The sequence below is a fragment of the Carassius auratus genome, chromosome 20 (genome assembly GCF_003368295.1).
Source record: "Carassius auratus strain Wakin chromosome 20, ASM336829v1, whole genome shotgun sequence".
NCBI lineage: Eukaryota > Metazoa > Chordata > Actinopteri > Cypriniformes > Cyprinidae > Carassius > Carassius auratus.
Genome location: NC_039262.1, coordinates 3,742,257 through 3,769,094, shown reverse-complemented (window position 1 = coordinate 3,769,094; position 26,838 = coordinate 3,742,257). Strand labels below are relative to the sequence as shown.

The 26,838-nt window shown below is 33.3% G+C and overlaps 1 protein-coding gene across 2 annotated transcripts; it reads right to left on the bottom strand.

The window, feature by feature from the left end:
- Positions 1 to 480: 480 nt before the first annotated feature.
- On the bottom strand, positions 481 to 26,736 carry LOC113120566 (RNA-binding protein 25-like). Of its 2 annotated transcripts, XM_026290445.1 has the most exons (19): positions 26,623 to 26,736; positions 25,330 to 25,453; positions 24,809 to 24,858; positions 22,780 to 22,818; positions 20,725 to 20,892; positions 17,542 to 17,599; positions 16,629 to 16,795; positions 16,287 to 16,475; positions 15,950 to 16,033; positions 9,600 to 9,856; positions 8,337 to 8,463; positions 8,167 to 8,256; positions 6,839 to 6,912; positions 6,547 to 6,697; positions 5,120 to 5,504; positions 3,090 to 3,385; positions 2,057 to 2,155; positions 1,135 to 1,182; positions 481 to 1,053 (listed from the first exon to the last, which is right to left on the bottom strand). In XM_026290445.1, the coding sequence occupies exons 2-19, from the start codon at positions 25,433 to 25,435 to the stop codon at positions 961 to 963; spliced, it is 2,481 nt and encodes an 826-aa protein (XP_026146230.1). In that variant the 5' UTR covers positions 25,436 to 25,453; positions 26,623 to 26,736; the 3' UTR covers positions 481 to 960. The 2 variants fall into 2 exon arrangements, with proteins under 2 accessions (XP_026146230.1, XP_026146231.1); XM_026290446.1 differs by lacking the exon at positions 22,780 to 22,818.
- Positions 26,737 to 26,838: the final 102 nt, after the last annotated feature.

Sequence of the window (26,838 nt, the reverse complement as noted above, 5' to 3'; positions counted from 1 at the left end):
ATTTAATTAATTTACCTTAAAAATATTTTAAATAATGCAAACTTTTCCAGTGCTTTTCAGTTTTATAGCTTACTATAAAACCATAAAAAAAGCATTTTATTACTTTGAATAAATATTAACAAATAAAATCATGTCTAATATAGATGTTTCAAGATTATAGTTTACTGAAACAATAGTGATTTTCTCATTTAAGATGAACTTGAACATAAAAACTAACAAAAAAAAATAAAAAATATAGACATAAAAAAAAACTTCTACATGCTAAAACTTTAAATCTAACAAAACAAAAAAACGATACCAAACTATAATAGTTCCTAATGATTTAAGGTCAAAAGAAGTCATTCTCTTTGAAAACATAAGAGAACAAGAACGAAATACAAAAAAAAGAATTCACTAAATAAGTGCAAATATATGTATGGACTGACACACCGCTTCAAAGTTCAAATCCAAACACATTAAAAACCACTCAATGATTTTAATTAAAAAAAAAAAAATCACTTTTATTCAAAACATCCACTGAGAAGTACAAAAACAAAGACGATCAATGGTTGTGATGTCAATCGGTTGAAGGGGGTCGGAGGTCAATCGACTGCTTTAGTTTCAGTGGAAAACAACCGGGGAAAACTCTTTGGTTCGGTTGGTGAGTGAGTGCGACCAAAAGAAGAGAAACGGTAAAATCACAACCCAGACGAGACTGGCAATCATTACAGTAACAATTCACAACGGCTTCCTCGCAGAAAGCAGCGCTAACCGGCCGAGACGAATTCAACAGGAGGACCCTGAGAAATCCAGCCTCTTCCTCTGGGCGCTCGTCGTCTGGGACGTGAGAAATCAAACGGTTCAGTGTGTTTTCACTCCAAAAGGTCAGAAATTAGCGAGTTTCCCAAGTTGTTTTGAAACCTAGATGAGCTGTCCGGCCCAAACGGGAAAAAGCAAAGTTCATCGGCGTTCAGTGCTCGTTCATTTCCCGAGGCCGATCTTCTTTGCTTCGGTTTCGTAAATCAATAACCTCCACATTTTAACTATGAAGACCTCGGCCTCTTCGTCCAGCACCTGAGGAGACCGGGATCAAGAGTTCAGATTGTGTAGATGTGGAAATACAACTTCAGAAATAGTGCAAAACAACAAACTTACCATCGCAACGTCATCCAAGATGCCTTGAGGCGTGCTGTGGGCCATTACCTGAGAACAAACAGCGATTTATTCAATTATTACAAGATTTCATGAGCGGAAAGTGTTTCAAGGAACACCCTGAATTAAAAGTAATATTTGTTATTAATAAACAATGTGAATAAATATTAAAATACAGTATTCAAATAAACTGTAAATTGATAAAACAAATGGATAAATGTATTAAAATATAAAAAAGTAAATTAAAAATCATTTGTACAATTTATTTTTACACAAAATGTAAATTGTTAAAATAATTTAAATATATTTGTCAATTTGTTGTTAATAAAACGTTTTTTAAATCATTTTTAAAATAAAAATAATGAAACCATTCAAATTTTATAATTAAATTTTATTACATTTTATAAATAAATTATTTATAAATTATATTTAATATTTTTATAAATAAAAATAAAATGGAAAAAAATGATTTAAATACAATTTTGTAATTTCTTTAATAAAAATGTATTTAAATAAGATTTGAACGCCAATTTAGTTGTCAATAAGACAATTTATACAATTTACTATTTTTTATACAAAATTAAAATTAATTCGTAAAAATACAGAATTTTTTTAAAATACAGAATTTCATTTTTGTTAATTTTATTAATAAAAATAAAATTAAGAAATTAAATACAATTTAGCAATTTTTTTTTATACATTTTGTAAATACGATTTGAACATGTAAATTTGCCATGAAAATAATTAAAATTAATTTACTATTGTTAATACAAATATTATTTTAATACATCAATTTATTTTTTTATTAATTTATATATATATATATATATATATATATATATATATATATATATATATTTTTTTTTTTTATACACATTTAAATCAGCGCTCAACCTCTAATGAGAAACCTGATAAAAGGTTTTACCTTGGAGCAAACAAAGTCAACTAATGTGGCTTCTTCTTCACCAATGTACTCTACGATCTTCTTATTGATCCACGGTCGGATACGCTTCTCCATTAGACTCTGTGAATATTCAATAACATGAGTTATACATGAAACACATTAAAACACAGCTCAAGAATTAAGAACAAAAACCCACAGACATTATTAAGTCATTTATTTTTATTTGAAATTTTTCTTTTGTTTCAATTTATACAATAAACTGCTGCACTCCACTATGATTACCAAAAAAAATAAGGAACGGTTTAATTGTCTTTTGATAAAACATAGAAAAAAATAGTTTTATGCCTTATGATTACCGGTTTTTGATACAGTATTAAATTATAAATCCAGAAAAACAACAAGAGAACATTTTATTTCTGAAAACATGAAATAAAAAAAAGCTCTATTTTATATACAAAAAATAAACTATTAAGCTGTTTAAGTTTTATAAATTCAATTAATTAGACACAGCTTTTTGATAATTACAAAAGCATTAAAACGGAATCCAGAAAAAAATATTATTATTAGGGAAAAATAATTAAAATGTTTGAAACTTTTTAAAAACTTAATAAATTGAAAAAAATTAAATTGTATAATTTTCATAGGGTCCAAAGATTGTATTAATTTTTATAAAACATTAAAGGGTTAATACAGTAAAACATGGAACAATTTTCATTTTTGGATTAAATAACTCTTTTAAGTGTAATTTTAAAATTTAAATACTTTTAAAATGTATTTTATGTAAATGTAAATTGTAAAAAAAAAAATCATTTCTAAAAATGTTAATTTTATTAAAATCTAAATCCAGAAAAATTACATTGGAAAAAAAAAATGGAAGTGGATAAAAACGTTTGTCGAGACAAACTTTAAAAAAATTGTTTAATCTTTCAGACTGATACAGTCGAACTATTTAAGTATGAATGTTTTGAATGCAATTCAGTGAAACAGAAAAACAGATAGATAGATTAGACTAGAAAATAATAATTGTATTAGTAAAGTATTTGCTGGGGCTCACCGTGTCGACGACGGACCAGTCCAGGGGGTAGTTGAAGAGCTCCGGTTTGGCCGTGGGGATCTTCTCGATCAGACTCTTGATGTGTTTGCGCTTCTCTTCTGTATTGACTCCTTTATCGCCAGCCGCCGCGCTCAGGTCTGCTCCCTTCTCCTCATCCTCGTAGTCTAAAGGCACCAGCTTCCTCTTCCGGGGCGCCTCGTCCACCTCGTCATCGTCGAAGCGGTTGAAGACGCTCTCCACCACCAGCTTCTTCCGCTTGGCTACGCTGGGCTGTCCGGGGCTACCGGTCGAAGAACCTTGAGACAGGTTAAACACAAATGTTTCCTAATGAACACTGGGTAACACTTTATAATAATGGTCCGTTAGTTAATTTATTAATTACCATGAACAAACAATGAACAATACATTACTGCATTTATTCATGTTTGTTAATGTTAGTTAATGAAAAAACAGTTGTTCATGCTAGTTCATGCTAATTGACAGTGCATTAACTAATGTAAACAAGCACAACTTTTGATTAAAATAATGCATTAGTAAATGTTGAAATTAACATCAACTAAGATTAATAAATGTTGTAGAAGGATTGTTCTTGCTTAGATCATGTTAACTAAAGTAGTTAACTAACATTAACTAATCGAAACTTATTCTAAAGTGTTACCGAAAACTGAGCCAAATGTCACCAAGAACTAGTTTGATTTTCTTATATGACAATGTTTTATAAATATCTTTGTCATTACACAATAAAAAATAATTTATTTAAATGCTTTACTTATATTTATCTTATTTTTTATGAATAAAAAATTGTTTAGCTAGTATATTTGCATACACAAATTTAGATTTAATTAATAAAGAACTAAATACAGTACTTGCATATATTTATCTTTTAAATTTCAAACAGAAAAATTACATTTAATTTAAGCACTATTTTAATAGATTTATAAATTTTTCATTTGTAAAATAATTAATAAAAAATATTTTATTAAATTAAAAAAAATTATAAATATAAAATTCTTCATAATTATCATTTTCATTAGAAAAATAAATAATTATTTAAATACCGTAGTTGCATTGTGCATTTAAAGTTATTCTTAATGAACTAATTATAAATAAATATAAATATTTACACATCCTTGAAAACGTACAGTGGCATGCAAAAGTTTGTGCACCCCTTGCAGAATCTGTGAAAATGATAATAATTTTCAAAAAGTAAGAGAGGTCATACTAAATGCATGTTATTTTTTATTTAGTACTGTCCTGAGTAAGATATTGTACAAGATGTTTACATTTAGTCCACAAGACAAAGCGTTAAGAGCTTTTGGAATTAGAAGATCAAGGTAAATTGTACTTAATTTGTGTTTTCCGGGAAACATACAAGTATCTTCTGTTGCTTACGAAGAAAATTATATTTCAACAAAAAAAAAGAACAATTTGGCCATCTTCATCGTGTTCAAAAGTTTTCACCCCCAGCTCTTAATGCATCTTGTTTCCTTCTAGAGCATCAGTGAATGTTTGAATCTTTTTAAATAATTGTGTTTGAGTCCCTCAAATGTCCTCAGTGTGAAAAGATGTATCTCAAAATCATAAAGTCACTGCTGGAAAGGGTTCAAATATGCAAAGATGCTGGAAAACTGAAGAATCTGCAGGAGCTTAAAGATTTTTCTGAAGAACGCTGCTCAGTTTAACTGTTCAGAACAAACAAGGGACTCATGCACAACCATCACAAAACAGAAAGACAGTCGAGGATCATCAGGTAACAGAACACAGTATTAAGAACCAAGGGGTTATTTTAATAATTTCAGCATTTTTTTGTCTTGTGGACTATTTGTAAACATCTTTTATGTACAATATCTTACTCTGGACAGTACGAAAATAAAAAAATAACATGCATTTAGTATGATCTCTCTTATTTTATGAAAATTACTTCGATTCTGCAAGGGGTTTTTTGCATCCCACTGTACGTTTTTAATTTTCCTTAGAGAAATTAAAATAATTGACATCTTGTATTTGCAAAACAGCAGAAAGGAACTCACCTAGTTTGAGGCTCAGGCCGATCTTGGGCCGGTTCTCCTCCTGGAGCGGGTTCTCGGGCGGAGAGTTCTCGTGAGGGATGATGATGCCGCAGGGCGACTCTTCTCTGGGCGTGTTGGGCGTAGCGTTACCGCTGGCTGAGGACACCGACGGGGCGGCTACGATGGGCCGCATGGTGGGTTTGAGGCAGGGCTTCACCTCCTCTTCGTCCTCTAGCTCCTCCCCTTCCTCGACATCATCATCATCATCATCAGAGGGGACGTGAGACTTGCGCCGCTCTCTCTCCCGGCCTCGGTCACGCTCTTCTCGAGGGGGCTTGTGCTCTCTCTCCTCCTCGGGTTCGGGCTTCACGGGCGGCTGCCGCAAACGCTCGGCCTCTTCCTCCATCTGACCACAACAAAAGCAGAAGATGTGAAACGAGAGCAAAACACTGAGCACTTTGCTTCTTCGAGTACTAGGGTTTTAAGCCACAAAACACCACTTAGCTTTACCACTCACACTTTAATTTGAAACAAGTATTTGAAAAGCAGAAGATAAAAAAAAAATCGTATAATATTAAAATACTGGCTCGGTTATTATGAATATATATATATATATATATATATATATATATATATATATATATATATATATATATATATATATATATATAATTATTATTATTTAAATAATAAAAGTTTATTATCTTTTTTAAATCATTAAGATTCTTTTAGATACTACACTTGATTAGATTTAAAAAATATATATAATTCGTAACAAATTAATAATAAAATTAAATTATTAAATTAAAATCAAATAATATTACTCATTTAAATACTATATCTTAATAATTTTATAATTTATAAAGCAATGAATAAAATTTAAATATTTAATTTCAACTATACTTGAACATTACATTTTTCATTAATAGCATGATGCATACAAAAAAATGTAAGAAAATAAAAGGAAATGTAACTCATTTAAATACTACAGTTGAATACATTTAAGTTATTCAATAATAAAAAAATTAAATAGAGAAGAAATTTAATAAAATTAATTAAAATAAAATAATTTAATTGAAATACTACACTTTCAACAAATTTTTAAATGAAAAAAAATTTAAATATTATATCTGTATATATTAATAATTTCATCAAATAACAAAAAAGTATTCGTACAATTTAAATAATAAAATAATTTAAATGTTACATTTGAATTAATCGGTTTATTTTTCATTAAAAAAAATTATAATTCATTTAAATACATTTGTACATATGTATCAAAATTGTCAATAATGAAAAACTAATAAGAAATAAAATAATTAATTTAAATACAACATTTGAACATGTATCAAATGAGATTTTTTATCTGATGGATATGCATTTACAGTGCATTTCACTAAATGAATATGAATGTGTGAAGTCTATGGGTGAATCTCTCGTGGTCTCACCCTGCGCAGCTCGGCGTCTGGATCAGGATGTCCTTCTGCTAACAGCCTCTGCCTGATCTCCTCCAGCTCTTCCTTCTCCCGCTTCCTGTCACGTTCATCCAGCTCCGTCTCCTTCTCTCTGTCCCGCAGACGCTTCTGGAGAGCGCTGCCCCTGCAGGCCAAGCAGAGAAACACACATTTTTCAGACAGAGTTTGGAGGACGTCAGTGGTAAGATAACTAGATCTGTTTGTGCTGAAGATAATATGCCGTTTCAGATCGGTCTGCCTCTAAACGTGCTCATAGATTGATCACCTGTAGTATTTTGGGTCGTCTCTGTCGTCATCATAATCTTCCAGAAACTCCTTCAGCCGCTTCCCTTCTTTAGCCTGAGAAAACAATGAGAGAAATTTTCCCATTTATAAAAATAATTAGTAATATTAAATAATGAAATGCATTTAAATACTACATTTGTTCTATGTCCAATCATTTTTCATTAATAAAATAAACTATTAAAAATAAATTCAATAACTATTATAAATGAACATTTTCCATTTATTTTTCATTACTAAAAATAATTATTATTTAAAACTTATTACATTTGAATTTACTGATCAATTAGTGTTTTGTTACAAAAAATAATTATTAAAAAGCATTCTTAAATATTACATTTGAATTAAATCAACATTTTTCTTTAATAAAAAAATTTAAATATTAAAATTAAAATTCTATATTTTTAAATTATTTATCCATTTTTTTCATACTAAAAGAAATATTCTATTACGTTTTATTACTAATAATAATTTTTAAAAAGTAATGAAAAAATATTCACTTAAATACTACATTTGAATTTATAAAATTATTTTTCTTTAACGAATAAAAAAAAAATTTCAAATATTTAAATAAAAATTCATTTAAATAATATTTGATAATATTTATCCATTTATTTTTCATACCAAAAAGTATTCTATTACTTTATTAATAAAAATAATTACAAATTTATGAAATAAGATTCACTTAAATACTATTTGAATTCATAAACTTATCTCTCTTTAACTAATAAAAAATGAAATGCAAATATTTAAATTAAGAATGCATTTAAATACTATATTTAAAAATATTTATAATAAAAAAATTCCATACTAAAAAAAATATACTTTTCATGAATAAAAATAATTATTAAAAATTAATAAAAAATATTCACTTAAATACTACATTTGAATGTCAACTTATCTTTCTTTAATAAAAAAAGTTATTCAAATATTGAAATTAGAATGAATTTAAATACTATTTAAAAACATGAATTGTTTTTTCATAAATAATAAATAACAAGTAAAAAAAGAATTAAATAAATATTAATATAGATTTCAATATACTTGTGCAATATACTAATGAAAAGTAATTAAGAAAATAATTCATGCAAATAAGTGCTGTCAAATCGATTAATCATGATTATACATGTGTACACAAACTTATCTTTGTATCTTTATCAATTAATCGTGATTAACTGATTGGACAGCACTAATTTAAATACTATATTTTTATAGTTATTTTGGAACAAATTTACTTTGGAAACATTCTCTATATTATTCATATATTCTTAGGCTGCTAAATGTTAATAGATTAGGAAAATAGTTGTGTACCATGTCACGGCGGCGTTCCTCGTCTCTCTCCATCTCCTTGCTGTAGTTTCTGGCTTTCTTCCTCTCTCGGAGCTCCCAGTTCTTCAGACGCTGTTGTAATTACAGAAAGTAAATAGTGGCTCAAGAACGTGATCGTTCAGTGATCAGAGAGACCGAATAGAGTCATTCACCTCCTGATACGCCGCCTCTTTCTCTCGCAGCTTCCTCTCCAGTTTACGCCGTTCGTACGCCTCTTCCTCATCTTCCTCACGATCACGCTTCTTCTCCTTATCTCGGTCTCTATCGCGACTCTGTTCTCTGAAAACAGACAGCCCCCAAATCACAATATATGAAGTCTGCACTTTATCGCAGATGCAGAACTTCAGATGTTGAATATGTTGGCATATACATTTTGTAGCTCTAGAAAAAAAAAGGCGGGAAAAATCCTTTATGTTTAGTAAATTTCGGTATTTATGTAAATGTTGACTAAATGTATAAATACGTAAAAAAAAAATTATAAATAATAATGTTGCATAAATGAGATGTATGCTTTTTAGTAAATATAAATACAAATATATGTCAAAAAGGTTTACGAAAAATGTGAAATATAAAAGCTGATAAAATTAGTAAATAATACATTTATAAATTTTTTTTATATAAATATATATCTTTGAATAAAACACCTTGTTTAAAGTTATCAAATACCTTTCAACAATTTGCACATTTATATTCAGAAAAAGATATTCAGAAAAAATATTTATAAATAGATGTGTGAATAAAATTAGAAATATAAAAGAAAAAAGTTAATATAAATATTTGTAAATAAAAAGGTATCAAATAAATTTTTCATACTGAAAAATAAATATTCTTCAATATAGATATACAGAAATATAAAAGTTGATAAAGAAAATGGGATAAATACAATGATAAAATGTTAAATACACAAATATAAATTTATGAATAAATACCTTGTTAATAGGGATCAAATACGGTTGAAAAAAATGTAAATTTGTATTGATAAATATTCATAAATGTATAAATTGAAAACACTGATTAAAAAAAGGAAAAATACAAGTGAGAATGTTAGAATAAATTTAGAAATAAACACCTTGTTAAAATACCTTTCAACAATGTCTGCTTATACATTTTCAGAAATATACATTTGGATAAAACTATCTTATAGATAAATAAATGTAATAATAATATACATAAAAAAGATTCTCATTAAATATTTCACTTTTTTTTTTTACTATGTATCTTTTACAGCTTTCAGCAATTTTATTTTCATTAATAAATATTTCTGAATTATGTTTATAAATTATATGTGTAGTGTAAACTTACATATATACACATGTATGTGTGTGTGTGTGTGTGTGTGTGTGTGTGTGTATGCATGAATATATTGTGTGTGTGTGTATGCATGTATATATATATATAAAATCTCTCTGGAGTACCTGGATCGACTGCGGTTTTCGCTGCGGTCACGGCTTCGCTCTCTCTCCCGGTCACGCTCTTTCGTGCGCTCACGGTCTCGATCTCTCTCTCTCTCCCTCTCACGCTCCCTCTCTCTCTCGCGCTCCCTCTCTCGGTCCTTCTCCCGCTCGCGATCCCGTCGTTCCCGTTCCTTCTCGCGCTCCTTGTCTCTCTCCTTGCGATCCCGCTCCAGCTCCTGCCTCTCCTTCTCTCTCTTCCCCTTTTCCTCTTCCAGTTTCTGTGGGAAAACGGGGAGGGAAGTTTTCGGATTAGCGACTGCTCAAACACAAGACAGAGGCACATGACACTACATCACTCTATGAGAAAGTGGTTTACAGTCCCTGCCGTTCACATGTGCACTCAAACACATTCACCAAGAGTCTGAGACCACTAGAGTATTCAATAAACGCTGAATTATAAATTACATTATCAGCATAACGTCTCTGTAGAAGTTATTTTAATAACAGTATCAGTGGAGCTACATGAATAAAACCTGACAAGATCATATATTTAGCTTCAATTGAGGTAAAAGCATCTACAAAGAGTCACATGATCAATTACCTAATTAATTAGTGACACCAAAATAAAGCAAAACATTAAAAGTGGGTAATTTGAACATTTTAATTTTGAGTTTGCAAATCTGTTTAGCCAGTGAAAAATAATTAACACTATTCACTTAAAATGTTTCTGCCACTAAATAAATAGATAAAAGTTAATTGCAGCTGTCTTACAATTTTGAGTTTGTTTGCAATTTATTAGAATAATTTTTTTTTAAATTACGAGATATAAACTCACTATTGAGGAAAGAGTCACAATTTAAGTCGCAATTATCTTCATTTAAAAAAAAAAACGTTTTACATTTATTAATTTAGAGGATGCTTTTATCCAAATTTATAAGTAGTTATTGTTGAAAGGTGTTTATTTATAAATATTTACATATTTATTCTAACATTTTCTCACTTATATTTTTCTTTTTTAATCTGGGTTTATAAATATTTATTAATACAAATATATATATTTTTTAAGCGTATTTGATTCCTTTTAACAAGGTATTTATTCATAAATATATATTTGTATATTTCATATTTTGTCATTGTATTTATCCCATTTTCTTTATCACCTTTATATTTCTATATATTTTGACATCTATATTGAAGAATATTTATTTTTCAGTATGAAAAAATGTATTTGATTCCTTTTTATTTAGGTTTATATTAACTTTTTTCTTTTATATTTCAAATTTTATTTACAAACATTTATACATTTTTTTCTGAATATCTTTTTCTGAATATAAATGTGCAAATTGTTGAAAGGTATTTGAAAGATATATATTTATATATAAAAAAAAGTAATGTATTAATTTTGTACTAATTTCTTTCAGCTTTTATATTTCAAATTTTTCATTTAACATATATTTGTATTTATATTTACCAAAATGTATAGGACAAAAATTCTGAATTCATTATAAATATTTTTAAAAGTCTAATTTTATATTTTAATATATTTTTCTTTTTTTATTTAATGTTTATTTCACAGAGTTTATCGGTGATAAAAAGTCGCAATTACTTTTATCACGTGGCAGAAACGGGTTTCCAACACGCATGTCTGATCTCAGCTTTAAATATTTTAATAAAACGTAATCTAAAACTTTTTTCACTGTAGACTCTTCGACTTTCGGAGCGGCATGTGAATCTAGAAATTTTTTAGCAATTAAGCGAAGGAAACCTGGAAACCACTTTCGAGATATAAATTTGACGTTGCAAACAACTGAATAAGATCAGAAACCGTTGAGGGCGCTGTAATATCCGTCTCATCACATGATCAACATAAAGAGGCTTCAATCCTTGTGAAACTAGTTGTTTGTTCACTTACAGGTGTTGACTAGCGACTCACAGCGCTTCCGTGGCCCTACAAGCCTTTATTGTTAGGCCTGGGAGGAAAAGCAAGTCAAAGGATTCACAAGGGAAAATAAAAACAAACTATTCTCTTCGCAAAAACAACTTCCAGACATAATGAAAACGTTGTGACAGGAGCATTGCATACTGTATTTGTTAGAAATCCTTCGTTTTCTTTGCAGTTTCTTTGTGGTTTGGATAGAAAAGGCAACAAATGAAGGTGTAGAGAGTGCTTACCCCCACGGCAGACGACACGGCCCTCAGAGGATCAGACTGAGCGATTATGAAATGCACTGAAGAGCGGCATGACATCCACGGCTTTAGTCTCAATTCAAAAGCTCTCGCATCGCAGTTCAACAAAGCATCTGACGTCTATCAACAGCTACTACTTCACACAAAACTAAAGTCTCTATTTTAATATGAAACTATTTTCGTAATGGCTTAACCGTGGGTGTTACGCAACTGAGCAAAGCAGTAAATAAACACATAATAAAGGAGGTGAAGAGGAGACAGGACAATAAAACAAACTGTAGATACACGCATTACGCTGAAAGTAATTACATAAACGCATGTTTACAAGTGACGCTGCTTTTAAGGAACATTTCTACTGGAGAATCTTACAAGGAAGTCTTTATTTTATTAACATTTTACATCAAGTTTTCATTCTAGTAATAACTAAAGCGCATTTAAAAGTATTTAAAAGGCAGATAGTAGAAAACAAAAAACAAAAAAAATAATCAAAAATCTTTTGGAAATTGAGAAAGTTTAAGCAAAATGACTGAAGTACCACAAATAAAAAAAGCACATTGAAAAAACAACTAATCCTTGAACTAAAATAAAGTCAAAAATACTTACAAATAAAATCGATTTCAAAATTATTTAAAATTATTTACATATAAAGTGGAGGCCAAAATTATGAATACTAGTATTTTTCCAGAAACTAGTCAGTTATTTCTATCTTTTGCTGAAGTGTATCGGTAAGAAAGATCGGTTTACATTTCCAAACATTAATTTTGACATTAATTGCTATAATCCAGTGAGATTATTGTCTGATAACAGCCAGTGCTCCACACAGAGATCTGATCTCATCAACAAAAAAAATACTAAATACAGAAGAACGGTTTAATAAATGTCTCTTAGATGCTTCAAGAGATTGTGTGTCTGTATATACATATACAGTACAGACCAAAAGTTTGGAAACATTACTATTTTTAATGTTTTTGACAGTAGTTTCTTCTGCTCATCAAGCCTGCATTTATTTGATCAAAAATACAGATTGTTTTTATATTGTGATATATTATTACAATTTTAAATAATTGTTTTTAAATTATATACTTTAAATTATCATTTATTTCTTTGATGCAAAGCTGAATTTTTAGGATCATTCTCACATGATCCTTTAGAAATCATTCTAATATGATGATTCATTATCAAAGTTGAACAGTTCTGCTGCTTAATATTTTTTCAGAACATGTGATACTTTTTTTGGATACTTTGATGAAAAAAAAGAAGCTATGTTTTTAAAATATAAATATTTAGTAATAGGGGTGGGCGATATCTCGATATTTAAAATATATCGAGATATTTTTTAAACACGATATGGATTTTGACATATCGTATATATCGATATGTTGTTTATTTTTAATTCTGATTCCGCCACTTTGCTTCTTTGCCTTCTCTGTGCTGTGCTCGCCCCCGATCGCTCGCCCCCGCCTCCTTGCTTTTGTCCCCACTCCCTTCGCGTGTATAGAACTAGTCTAAAAAACAAAGTCTAAAAACAAAAGGACAACTGGCTCCATTATATGGAGATACTTTGGTTTTAAGGCGTAGGACGAACAGAAGGCAGATGTCTAACGTAGGGCCCAATGATTTCCGCGATGCAGAAAACGCGGACGGAATCCAGTCATAAAAACGGTATTTACAGTTTAACGCGGAATGTCACGGAATTGGTTAAATTTTTAATGAATTATCAAAAGTAGGTCATGCACTTAAATCAAATCGCGATATAGACTAATATCTGCAAATATTAACCCGGAAAAGTCTATTTAAATATGAATCCTGCATGCTCTGCGTGTCTGTGTTAACGAATGGCGCAGAAGCGCGTCTTCATTCATTAAACACACGGAAGCGCGTGATGCTCGCGCTGATTTCAGCGTCTTTCCTCTCACTAATAAAGATGTGAACACATGAGGAACATCTCCAGAACTGCACCGAGAGTCACTTCATGAGCATCTGACCATTTGATTTGAGTAAAACTAGCTCATATCACATCATAGACTGTAGTATCAAATACACAGAACTGTAAAGGTAAACCCGTCAAAATAAAAGTATTTGGCAGAAATATTTTACTATTGTTCAGCAGAATGTACACAATATTAAAATGAAATGAACATATTTTTTTAAGGAATAATCACACAACATTTCTTCCATGTTTTATTTTTAATAGTAAATCCCCTTTGTTTACCAAAAAATAAAGTTTGCTCAATTTTAAATAATTAAAAGATAAATTAAATAAATGTTTTATGCCTTCATTTGACAACCAGAAAAATGTAAATACACATAATTTCTGAAGGGAAAAAATTTCACATAAGGCTATTTTAAGATTTTTTTTTAAACTAATTAAGTTGTTTTAATGCATTTAAATAATTAGACATGCTAAAACACAGAATTAGGTAACAATAAAGCATATGGTGAAGAAAAAAATAAGACGTTTCATAGGGCCCTAAACATGTAATATTTGCCATTTTTGTTTTTGCAGTAGTTTTAGGGGGGTTATTTTTCCTGTAAAGATAGAGATATATATCGCATATCCAGATATAGCAAAATATATCGAGATATATTTTTTGCTCCATATCGCCCAGCCCTATTTAGTAATAACAATATACACTACTGGTCAGTAATTTGGGGTCAGCAATTTATTTATTTCTTTTTTTACAATAAAATCAATACTTTTATTCAGCAAGGATGTGTTAAATTGATAAAAAGTGATAGTAAAGAAAATATATTATCATTATTATTTTTTTTATAAATGCAGTTCTTTTTAACTTTTATTGATCAAATATATCAGACAGCAGAACTGTTTCCAACACTCATAATAAATCTGAATATTAGAATGATTTCTAAATGATCATGTGATCGACTGATGTTACATGTGACACTGAAGGCTGGAGGAATGATGCTGAAAATTCAGCTTTGCATCACAGGAATAAATTATTTTAAGTATATTCAAATAGAAAACTATTATTTTTATTTGTAATAATATTTCAAAATATTACAGTTTTTTCTGTATTTTTGATCAAATAAATGCAGGCTTGATGAGCAGAAGAAACTTCTTTCAAAAACATTAAAAATAGTAATGTTTCCAAACTTTTGGTCTGTACTGTGTATATATATATATATATATAAAAATGTATGTTTGCTATGCATATGGGACTTTTTTTTTTTTACTAAATGTAACCGCAATCTCCCAGAAAAGCGATCTCTCCTCAAGATGTACGATTTGAGAAATCATGTGTCTGTGACGTTTCAAAGTTTAATATTCGGTGTTCACAAATTAAACCATTTTCTTGGATTTGAAGTAATTCTTTAGCGATACAAGATGTTAAACACACACAAAGAAACACTTAACAGAAAAGAAAAGTGCAAGCAAGCAGAAATGAAGAGAGGTGATGGCAGTAATCTCAATCACAAAGCGAATTCATACCTGTTAAAATCTTCAGAAAGTCCGTGTGCTGTGGAGGGGCGCCCCCTACTTTCACAAGAGCCGAATCGGCCAATTCACTGTTATTCAAGTCAGCAGTATTCATTATAGCACCAACATCACTTTTACTAGCAGACCCACACAGCTTCACTGGCCGCCCGTGTCTCACAGAACCAGAGAATTTGTCGATTTATAGTTCATCCCTTTTCTAAACACTGTAGACATGATGTAACACCCTCATGAGTGCCTGATATTAACCCCAGAGATTCAGTTTCAGAGCGAGTCGGTGCAGTTGCCCCTGTGCGAGTCCTCCAGAAGGGGGCGCCCAGTACAAATAGAGAAAAATGGAAAGCTCATACTTACATCCTATCCTTGCAACTTTTTCCAAAGCTGACAGATTCATCTTGGTTTAGTCACCATATGATCTCTATCATAATGGTGGGGTTTAATGAATAGATTAGCTTTAAGGGAAGTGCACAGAACGTCCATGCATTGTATGTGTGACTACATTTCCCACCCTTAACATGAAGGCCACGCTACACAAGCCACTGAGGCCTAGTCTTAATATGATTCCTGCACTATATCATTCAATTTAAAGCTTAAATGTAATACAATTTTTATTGGAATTGACAGGTTAAATAGCATTTACTCATGCTGGTGTGTTGTCAAACTAAACTAGGTGTGAGAGGCTGTTGTGTTCTTCCTGTGATATGGAGTACATTAGCAAGCATTTTACCTTGTGCGTATCACGAAATTTGTTGATCTCTCTGGAAATCAGATCTCTTTTGTCATCTTCCAATTCCATGGCACTGAAGTCCTCCTAAAGAAATGGAAACCATGGTTAAAATACATAACATACCCTATATATACATAGATAACTTTGTTGAGCACACCCTAAATGACAAATTATCTGGAAGGAGTTTTTTTTGCATGCATTATTAACTTCTAGTGGAGAAACAAATGAGGGGGTGAGAGGTTAACATTTCCAAAAACATCAAGGGCAACCTAACGTGTATATCAAACAACCACCAAAGCATTAAAAGAAGAAAAGGTTGAGATAAACTAAAGCCTACCTCGTCCTTCTTTTCCCTCCTCTTTTTGCGGCGACTCGACTCATCGTCTTGTGATGTAGCGTTCAGCTCACTTGAATACTCCCGGATCAGGCCGTCAATAGCACCTTTCACAATTTGGTCCCGCTTTTTAGTTTCTTCATCCAGAACCTCCTCTTCCTCTTCACCAGCAGCATCCTCCGCCTTGCCATTCTGACAGAAACACAGATCAAATCTCAGCATCTTTGTGGCAAAACGCATCGGAGATTATCGCAAAATCAGAAATCAAAAACACCACTGAAAATTGTATCGAATATATTTTATACAGAACAGTACGTTCTCATTAGTATCATCCTGACTCCTTACTCCATTTTCACTGGTGCTCTTCTTCTTTGCTTTCCACTCATCCAGTTGTGCTTTGGTTTTGGCATCGACTTTGACCAGAAGTTTCTTTTCTCCGATCTGCAGCTCATGAAGCAGCCGAAGAGATCGTAGTGTGGATTCAGGCTCTTTATACTCACAGAAACCAAACGCTGGAGGCAAAGAACAAAAAAAGATGTCATAATCATAACATTCACAGGAAATGCAAATAGACTTATATGATAAAAAAAAAAAAAAAAAAAAAAAAAAGGGCATTGAAATTTTTTCTTCTTCTGCAATTTTAAACAATACAGCAATTTTCACCATATTGTTTGAATAGCTAGCTATATTCAGAAAGAATAAATCGTTCTAGAGCTAGCGGGTTGATTTTGGTGGGAAGTGTTTATGCATAGGAAGAAAAAAAAACATAAGTAAAGGGTTTTCTTTCAAATATCTTTTTAAATCCTTTTCGGGCTGCAGAATTTGGGAAGAACTTGATAAAAGGCTGTACTACTTTGAGTTACCGTTTTACAAGAACTAGTTCAAGCCTCTTTCAGTAAACATTTCAGTTAAAAAAATAATATTTCCACCTTTCACAGGCATCATTCTCACCGTTTTTGTAAAATAATAATAATCATGATGTAATTGTAATTTTATTTATTGACTACAACATTGAGTTTGTGATTTTATTAAAATAAGTAATGTAACACTGTACAATAAACACTGAAGAAAAAAAGTTTACTGTAAAATTACAAAAATAATGTGTGTCTTAACTTATTCATTTCCAGCTGTTATTTTATTGAGTTGCAGGCAAATACAAATATGCACTGCTGATTTCCGCTCAGATCATATATGAATGAAGCTGTTCTCAGACACTGAAAGGCTCAGAAATCAGTTTCGGGGTTAAAAAATGTTTTACCTTGGAGTTTCCCTGAGGCACCTTGAACTCGTTTCCAGCTCAATACCAAACCACATTTCTGAAAAACAAGTGGTTATTATTAATATCAATCCAACTAACACTGAACATGAAATTTTATCAAGACTAGGGCTGCACGATATTTGGAAAAAATGACATTGCGATATTTTATTTTTCTGCGATATATATTGCGATATGAAATCTAATCTAATTTTTTCATTCTCATTTTAAATGATTTAAACATCGACACCAACGTGTCAATTGAATATTATTCGCGAGGGAGAGAGAGCAAGACCGCGCTCATGTTGTTTGAAGCTCTCTCTCTCTCTCTATCTTATATCCCTTTGTCTCTCTCGTGCGCTCTCTCTCTCTCTCTCGTACGCGCGCTCTCTCTCTCTCTCTCTCTCGCGCGCTCGCTCGCTCGCTCGCTCTCTCTCTCTCTCTCTCTCTCTCTCTCTCTCTCTCTCTCTCTCTCTCTCTCTCTCACTCACTCGCGCTCTCTCTCTCTCTCTCACTCGCGCTCTCTCTCTCTCTGTCACTCGCGCTCTCTCTCTCTCTCTGTCACTCGCGCGCTCTCTCTCTCTCTCTCTCTCTCTCTGTCACTCGCGCTCTCTCTCTCTCTCTCTGTCACTCGCGCTCTCTCTCTCTCTCTCTGTCACTCGCGCGCTCTCTCTCTCTCTCTGTCACTCGCGCGCTCTCTCTCTGTCACTCGCGCGCTCTCTCTCTCTCTCTGTCACTCGCGCGCTCTCTCTCTCTCTCTGTCACTCGCGCGCTCTCTCTCTCTCTCTGTCACTCGCGCGCTCTCTCTCTCTCTCTGTCACTCGCGCGCTCTCTCTCTCTCTCTGTCACTCGCGCGCTCTCTCTCTCTCTCTGTCACTCGCGCGCTCTCTCTCTCTCTCTGTCACTCGCGCGCTCTCTCTCTCTCTGTCACTCGCGCGCTCTCTCTCTCTCTGTCACTCGCGCGCTCTCTCTCTCTCTCTGTCACTCGCGCGCTCTCTCTCTCTCTGTCACTCGCGCGCTCTCTCTCTCTCTGTCACTCGCGCGCTCTCTCTCTGTCACTCGCGCGCGCTCTCTCTGTCACTCGCGCGCGCTCTCTCTGTCACTCGCGCGCGCTCTCTCTGTCACTCGCGCGCGCTCTCTCTGTCACTCGCGCGCGCTCTCTGTCACTCGCGCGCTCTCTCTCTGTCACTCGCGCGCTCTCTCTCTGTCACTCGCGCGCTCTCTCTCTCTCACTCGCGCGCTCTCTCTCTCTCACTCGCGCGCTCTCTCTCTCTCGCGCTCTCTCTCTCTCGCGCTCTCTCTCTCTCGCGCTCTCTCTCTCTCACTCGCGCGCTCTCTCTCTCTCGCGCTCTCTCTCTCTCTCTCACTCGCGCTCTCTCTCTCTCTCTCACTCGCGCTCTCTCTCTCTCTCTCACTCGCGCTCTCTCTCTCTCTCTCACTCGCGCTCTCTCTCTCTCTCTCACTCGCGCTCTCTCTCTCTCTCTCACTCGCGCTCTCTCTCTCTCTCTCTCTCTCACTCGCTCTCTCTCTCTCTCACTCGCGCTCTCTCTCTCTCACTCGCGCTCTCTCTCTCTCTCTCTCTCACTCGCGCTCTCTCTCTCTCACTCGCGCTCTCTCTCTCTCACTCGCGCTCTCTCTCTCTCACTCGCGCTCTCTCTCTCTCACTCGCGCTCTCTCTCTCTCACTCGCGCTCTCTCTTGCGCTCTCCGCGAATCACATTCGTCAAGGGCCAGGGAGCAGTTGGCCCGTAGAATTAATGAATAACGGATCAACTACGACAGCCTACATCGCACATCCTGCGATTTGACTATCGTGGATTTGTATATCGCGATAACGATGCTTAAACGACACATCGTGCAGCCCTAATCAAGACTGATTTCACTTTAGAGTAAAACTCAAACTATTATCAAGTGAACCTTTTTTGATCTCTGATTTCCACATTGCAGAATGCATAAAGAAAATGCATAAGTGATTATTACTAGTTGTAGGGGTGTCACGATTTCGATTTTAAATCGAAATCGATCGAAATTAAGTCACAGTCTCAAACTTCGAATTAAAAAATGGAATCGTCAATGCTGCCCCATGTTGTATGACGGCAAATCAATGACAAAAATAACCGAGCATTCAACTGATGCTGGCGAGTGTCTTATATGGCTACCGCGAGAGGAAAACGGAATCAGATGTGAAGAAACGGGAACCTGCGAGCTTATTTCAAACTCTCGCGCGCGCATGACATGTACTATGCGCACAATACAAGCCCTCGCACGCGCATGCTCATTCCCCACATCCTCGCGCTCGATCATCTCACCTCTGCTCGCGCAAACAATTTTATTTTTGTCAGTCGTGGGGCGGGGCTTGCTGTTTTAGTTGTTATCTCAAATGTCATTGGTTATTCCCCTTTTCCTAAATTCAGTATTCGACGCCTGTTAGAAAATGATTAATAATTCACTTGACTTGACCCATACATGTGAGTAATCATTTCTTTTGCTTGTTTAATTTTTGTCTTTAATGTAATTTAATGCATTGTTTATAGAGTAGATCTTTTGTAGATACTTGATTAACTGGAATTCTTCTGATTGCTAGTGATTGCAGTCTTGTAATAAGAGATACACATATTTTACAGACTGTAATGATGCACACACACACACACACACACACACACATACTGTACATACATACATACATAATATATATATATATCTAAATGAATGACAGTGAAGTGTTTAACAAGTGTTTTATATTTAATCTTTTAAATAGATATATCGTAATATTTGAAGGTTAGTTTAGTCATTTTTTATTGTTTTTGTTTGTTTTGTTACGAACTTGAATGTCATCTTTTGTGAAGAAGACTGCACTTACAAAAGAGAAACTGGATGGCAGTTTATTTTAAGTTTTCAATTGACTAAAGATATAAGTTATTGTTACATTATGTTGTTAATAAAAGTTTAAAACTTGACAGTGTAATGTGGTACATTGCAAACAAAGGTCAGATATTATATTACATAAAAGTCTAGTTTGAAAAATGACAATATGTGCTTTAAAAAGAATAAATGTAAAAATCGAGAATCGAATCGAACCGTGACCTTAGAATCGAAAATGCAATCGAATCGAGGATTTGGAGAATCGTGACACCCCTAACTAGTTGAGATTTGAGACTGGAAGGACTGGATGTGATGTAATACTCACGGCCAGCAGCTGTCTGATGAGCATGTCTGACGCTTTCTCAGAGATGTTGCCCACAAACACGGTGGTCGTGGGGCCGCTGCCGTCATTGCCGTCTTTTGCCAGAGCAGCGCTTTCCTTCCTGGGAGCAGCGACTTTACTAATCACAGGCATCGCCGTGGGCATGAGAACCTGATACATCACATCACAATTACAGGGTTAGTTCACTCCAGAATCAACATTTCCTGATACTTCACTCACCCCCGCGTCATTCAAGATGTTCATGTCTATCTGTCTTCAGTCAAAAAGAAATTAAAGTCTGTGTATCTGAGAATTGTTTCTTAACACATTATAAATGTTAGAAATGCACTGTGGAAACATGTTACAAAGACTGTGAACTATGTAGTACTTAATTGCGGAGTTAAAAGGGTTTTCACCATTTTCGTGTTCAGAGTTTGTGGGCGGGGCTTAAAGCATGACTAGACGTTGCTAGCTAGCTATGCCTTCGCCACGTAAATGCATAATACCTGATTGCAATAATTTACAAAACAGCTCGGTCTCATTTAAGTAAGCTGCAGAAGAAGACAGTTGAGACAGCAACTTTTCAGAGAGTGGGCGTGGTTTCAGTGCCAGAGGACACGCCCCCAGAGTTTGAGAGCAAGATTTTGATAGCTTACTTTATTCCCTTGGTTTTTTTTTATTTTTATTATTGATTAAATTTGGCTGGCTGGTAAATAACACATTTTTCTGTGGTGTGATAAACATGCATTTAATATTGACTTTACATGGACTTTTAGGTTTTTGAGGAAAACATTAACACAGGGTTTTTCACCATAAAGTGAACTTGAATGGGGATCAAATTGTGGTTTCATTGCAGCTTCAAAGAGCCCTACATGATCCTAGTCAAAGAATAAGGGTCGTATCTCACCAAACGATTGGTCATTTTCTAAAAAAATAAAATAAATAAAAATTATATACATTTAGTCCAGTAAATGGAGTAAAATCCTGGAATGTTTTCCTGGAAAACCTTAATTTCTTTTCGACTGAAGACAGACAGACATGAACATCTTGGATGACACGGGGTGAGAAAATTATCAGGAAATTTTAAATAACGAGTGAACTAATCCTTTAATATGTAGCCATGTGACAAAAAACTAATGTGATGGTGACGAATATAAAAATGAGATCTGGCTTCTCTCTAAAATTCTGATTCAACAAGAAGCATATTCTGCGTATTAAGATAAGAAAAAAAAGAAAAAAAATGCTTTAAACTATACAGACATCCCTGACAGGTTAAAATAAACAGAGTATCAATTTCAATATCTGTTTATATTAGATATATAAAATCTGCTTTCAGCTAATTTTATTGTATTTACACGGTTTTATGTAAATGATGCAACAAAAATTTAGTTTCTACTGTATATTCAATTGATATAACTATGTGTCTAATTATATAGTGCATATATTTAGCAAACGCCTCTCTAAAGTTATTTTTTTAGCTTACTTACAAAATGATGGACATTGAATGACTTTCCTAAAATAAATATGATGTCATGTGACATTGCTTACAAGCTGTTTTATTGACATCTCTCTGTGGTTGAAACACTGTAAACACAGTAAAATGCATATAAAATGCACATATGCACATTGTACATCCCTGTACATCTTAATATTTAAGACTACAGTTTACATTCATGCACATTATTTTGCGTTCTATATTTAATTCTACAATATACATTTTTTATATATTATTCTTATATTTTTATTGTTTACTTTTATTTCATTCTTACATAGCTTTATTTATGTATATTTTCATCTGTGTTGTTTTCTTTAATAATTGCACAGTCCATGGAGCGGACCTGACTCACATTTCACTGCTGGTTATATATGCTATATATAATTTTGTATGTGACGAATAAAAATCTTGAATCTTGAATCTTGAATTGAGCGATTAGATGAGACGGGATATATTTCTGTAAGTTGTACTGATGTTCATTCATGTTTATCTCGTGCTGTAACTAGTATTAAACGGTCACACCACATTAAAACCTCCCTGTTTTTAGCACTGGTCTTTCACACCTTAGATTTGAACAAGACTCCAGAAATGGGCATGTAAAGCTGTGGAAAAGTGGGAGTGAAGAGGGGAGAAAACAACCAATAAAACACAGACCTACAACACACTCATTATACAGACAAATGAATGTTAAAAAATGAGCAGAGAAAAAAATAAAAACAATAACAACAACGGAGGTAGGGGCTACCTTGATATGAGAAAACAAATAAAAAAAATATACTAATAATGATAACGAACTCTCAAGATGTCTTAACAATTTGAGATTACTAACAACTACAAATCAAATATGCTTTGATAAATTATTATTTGTAATAAATATCAGCAGTGGTATTGGACTACTAAGAACAACATTTAAAATTCTAATAATATTTTCATATTTACCAGCACTGAAGTCTCTGAACAAGTGACACACATCAGTTTAAACATAAAAATAAAAAAATAGTTTAATTTGGTTTACTTTTTGGTCTATATCATTGTTTGCTGTGTATGCTACTGTGTCAGTGCCCTTATTTGCACATATTTAATTTGAAGACATGATACAGTTGCGAGAATATTTATTTGATCCTCTTGTTTTTTTTTAAGTTTGCCCACTTACAAAGATATTAAGGGTCTGTTATTTTTATGGTAGGTTTATTTTAACATACAGAGACAGAATATCAACCAAAAAAAAAAAAAACATTTAAAATTTAAAATATATACGATATATCGAAATTATCAAAACATTGCAAATGTAAATATCACAAAATGCATATTGCAAGAGTGTGCGATATCGGAATCCTTTAATAAGCTACTTATATTATAACGTTGAAGAAGGTTGAAATTGTAGTTCGACACATATGGCAAAGAATTGCTTGATGTTAAAAAGAGTTAAGTGCAATAAGTTGCAGTCTCGTCTTGCTGTCTGATTCACACTTAAAGCACGTCACAACAACCCGCATCTCGCACAGTGTCTCTTCCGTTCTGTCACACATATGAATATGTCACTAATATTATTCAAACAACAAAACAGCTATATAACAAAGATTCATCTAAACTATCATACTGCAAAGGCAAGAAAGGAGTGGCTCAAGAAGAACCACATTAAGGTCATGGAGCTTCCTAGTTTCTCTCCAGACCTCAATCCTACAGAAAATCTGTGGAGGGAGCTGAAACAAGCTGATAAACGACACCCAAGAAACCTTAAGGATTTAGAAAGGATCTGTAAAAAGGAGTGGATTAAAATCCCTCCTGAGACTTGTGCAAACCTGGTGACCAACTATAAAAACCACAAAGGTTTCTGCACCAAGTACTAAGTCAGGTTTGGCTTGGGGATCAAATACCGCAAATCAATTTCTAACATTTATATAATCTGTTTTTCCTGGATTTTTTGGTTGGTATTCTGCCTCTAAATGTTAAGATAACCCTACCATAAAAAAATGACAGACCCTTAATTTCTTTGTAAATGGGCAAACTTATAAAATCAAACCATTTTCTCTTACGCACTCTCTACGTGTTGTTACTTATTAAATAAATGTTGCTGTCAGTGAACTGACAACGCAAAAGCTCTTTCAGGAGATTTTCAATTATCTGCTGTAATATGACCTCATGCATAATACAGCATTGTGATTGGATCATAAGAGCACATTCTCATGAATAATACTGAAAAAAACTCAGAAAACTGATGACACTCTCCAGCCACTCACCACTCCAAATTAACTAATATACATCACTCATCGCAATAATGGTTCATATCTGCTTTACTGTTTTCACTGGTGTGCGACCTGTGAACGCCTCAAAAAATGTTTTAGGGTTTCATGACCCTTTTAAGCATGCCAAAAAATAAAAATTATTTGAAAGCTGAGACTTTCTCATTTCAAAAGTAGAAAAGCTTTTTGTGATTATTATATGGGATGTGTGCACACAATGTTTAGTGACGTTTTATTCACTTTTATATCATACTACGTTCTTGGGATTTAAGAATCGATATTGGTTTTGCAGAATGGTTTTGAACGTAATTCAAAGAAATAACAATTTTCTATAATTAAATAACATTACCGCAGGGGCTGGAGCCATAATGCCCATGTGGACAGGAATCATTGGGGTTCCTATAAAGAAAAAAAAAAAAAAATCAACATCATCAGAAAATAATGACAAATTTAAAACTAATTTGAATTTGTCAAAGTTACATTTTATAATCATTTAGGCTCATTTAGCATAGAAACTTAACCTAGCAATGCAGAAGAGATCTAATGCAGCCCCTTAAAAAACAACAGAACAGACCTTAACCTTCCTTGAAAATATTGCATTAAGCATGACAGCAAATCTGTTATTAAAACTTTGAATACTCAAAGCAAGCAACACCATTATGTAGAATGAAGCTGAAACAGTTGACACTGTCATAAAAGCTCACTGAATCATTATAATCAACATGAAGCCTATGCAATTAGCTGATGCTTTTATCCAAAGCAACTGCCAATGTGTGTTCCATGTAATTCAATCCCGTGATCTAATAGATGAGCCACATGAACACTGATATGCCTACACAAGGTCTGTTAAATCTAGTTTCTCTTGATTACCGGGAGGCATCGACGGTGGAAACCCAGCAAACTGTGGTGGAGGGATTCCTGGCGGCATCGTTGGGATGCCTATTTGTGGCCGGTTGAGATGAGGAGGGAAAGACATCTTGGGCCGAACACCCACCTTAAACAGAAGGCAAACACATCATTAACAACTTTAAATAACTGTGGTTTATACATGGTTGAGGCTGTTAAAACACACACAAACATTGCTCCGCCTACACAATCAAGATCTTAAAAGGGTTAGTTCACCCAAAAATGAAAATTATGTCACTAATGACTCACCCTCGTGTCGTTCCAAACCCATAAGACCTCCTCTATTCATCTTCGGGACACAGTTTAAGATTTAGATTTAGTCCGAGAGCTTTCTATCACTCCATTAACGGAGGTCTTATGGGTTTGGAACGGCATGAGGGCAGGTCATTAATGACATAATTTTCATTTTGGGGTGAACTAACCCTTTAAATTAGTTCTGCAATTCACCTCATAGTTTACAGTAATAAGCATAGTACTATTACTTGAGTCTACATCTAAAGCTGTTGAATTTTATGTTGCATGCATTTATCTATAGCACATAATAACCCAAAATAAACAAACACCAAATCAGAAATTCTTGACAGACCGATCAGCCGATTTCAGGATTTTCAGGACAGCTCTGAATCGGTCTAAATTCGGCCTGAAACCATCTTAGTTAGTTCTAAAGTCAACATTAAATAAGTTTAAATATTAGAGATATAGCTGAATCTATTTTAAAAAAACATAAAATCCCCTATATTTTAATAAACTGTCCTCTAAAAAGGCAACAATAAACTGAGAGCCAACACTAAATGTACTGAAATCAGATTGGAAATATTGAAAATCAACCTGACCTGAGTTTAAAGCACTGAAATAAGAGATTATCTGAAAGTACTCAAATCAGGTGAAAGCTCTTAAAACTATTTAAAGGCCGATTTCAGGTTGGAGTAACGTGTCACAATGTGACTAACCATTGACGTTAGCTAGCCAAATAAACAGGTGTATGATAGCTAAAACTGTTTATAGCGCGGAAATCGTGTTGTTTATGTGAAATGTAGTATTTTAAATCCATAATTCGGACCGGTTTGTCAGAAAATACCAGCGGGAATCATTTCGGTCAAACCAGACCCCTGCTAACGTTAGCTGCGAGCTAACGGTCACAAAAAGCCTTTATTCTGACCGCTCTCAACTGATTAACTCGTTTTATCAAAGTCCAGTACGAAACAATGACAAAATGAACTCAAACCGATAACTAATACTTCAATAAATCATACTCACTCAAACCAAATCGATATTTACTCGTTTCTCGCACGGAAATTTCACCGGATCCGTAATAAAAGCAACGAGCAATCCGAACCGACAGTTTCCGGTGAAGTGGAATTCGGGTAAATAACGGGCAAATTAAAAGACCTCAGATTTATTTTTTTTTTATTTTTTTTTTATTTTTTTACGCTAAATAAAATAAACTAATTAAATACAAATATAAAATTTCAC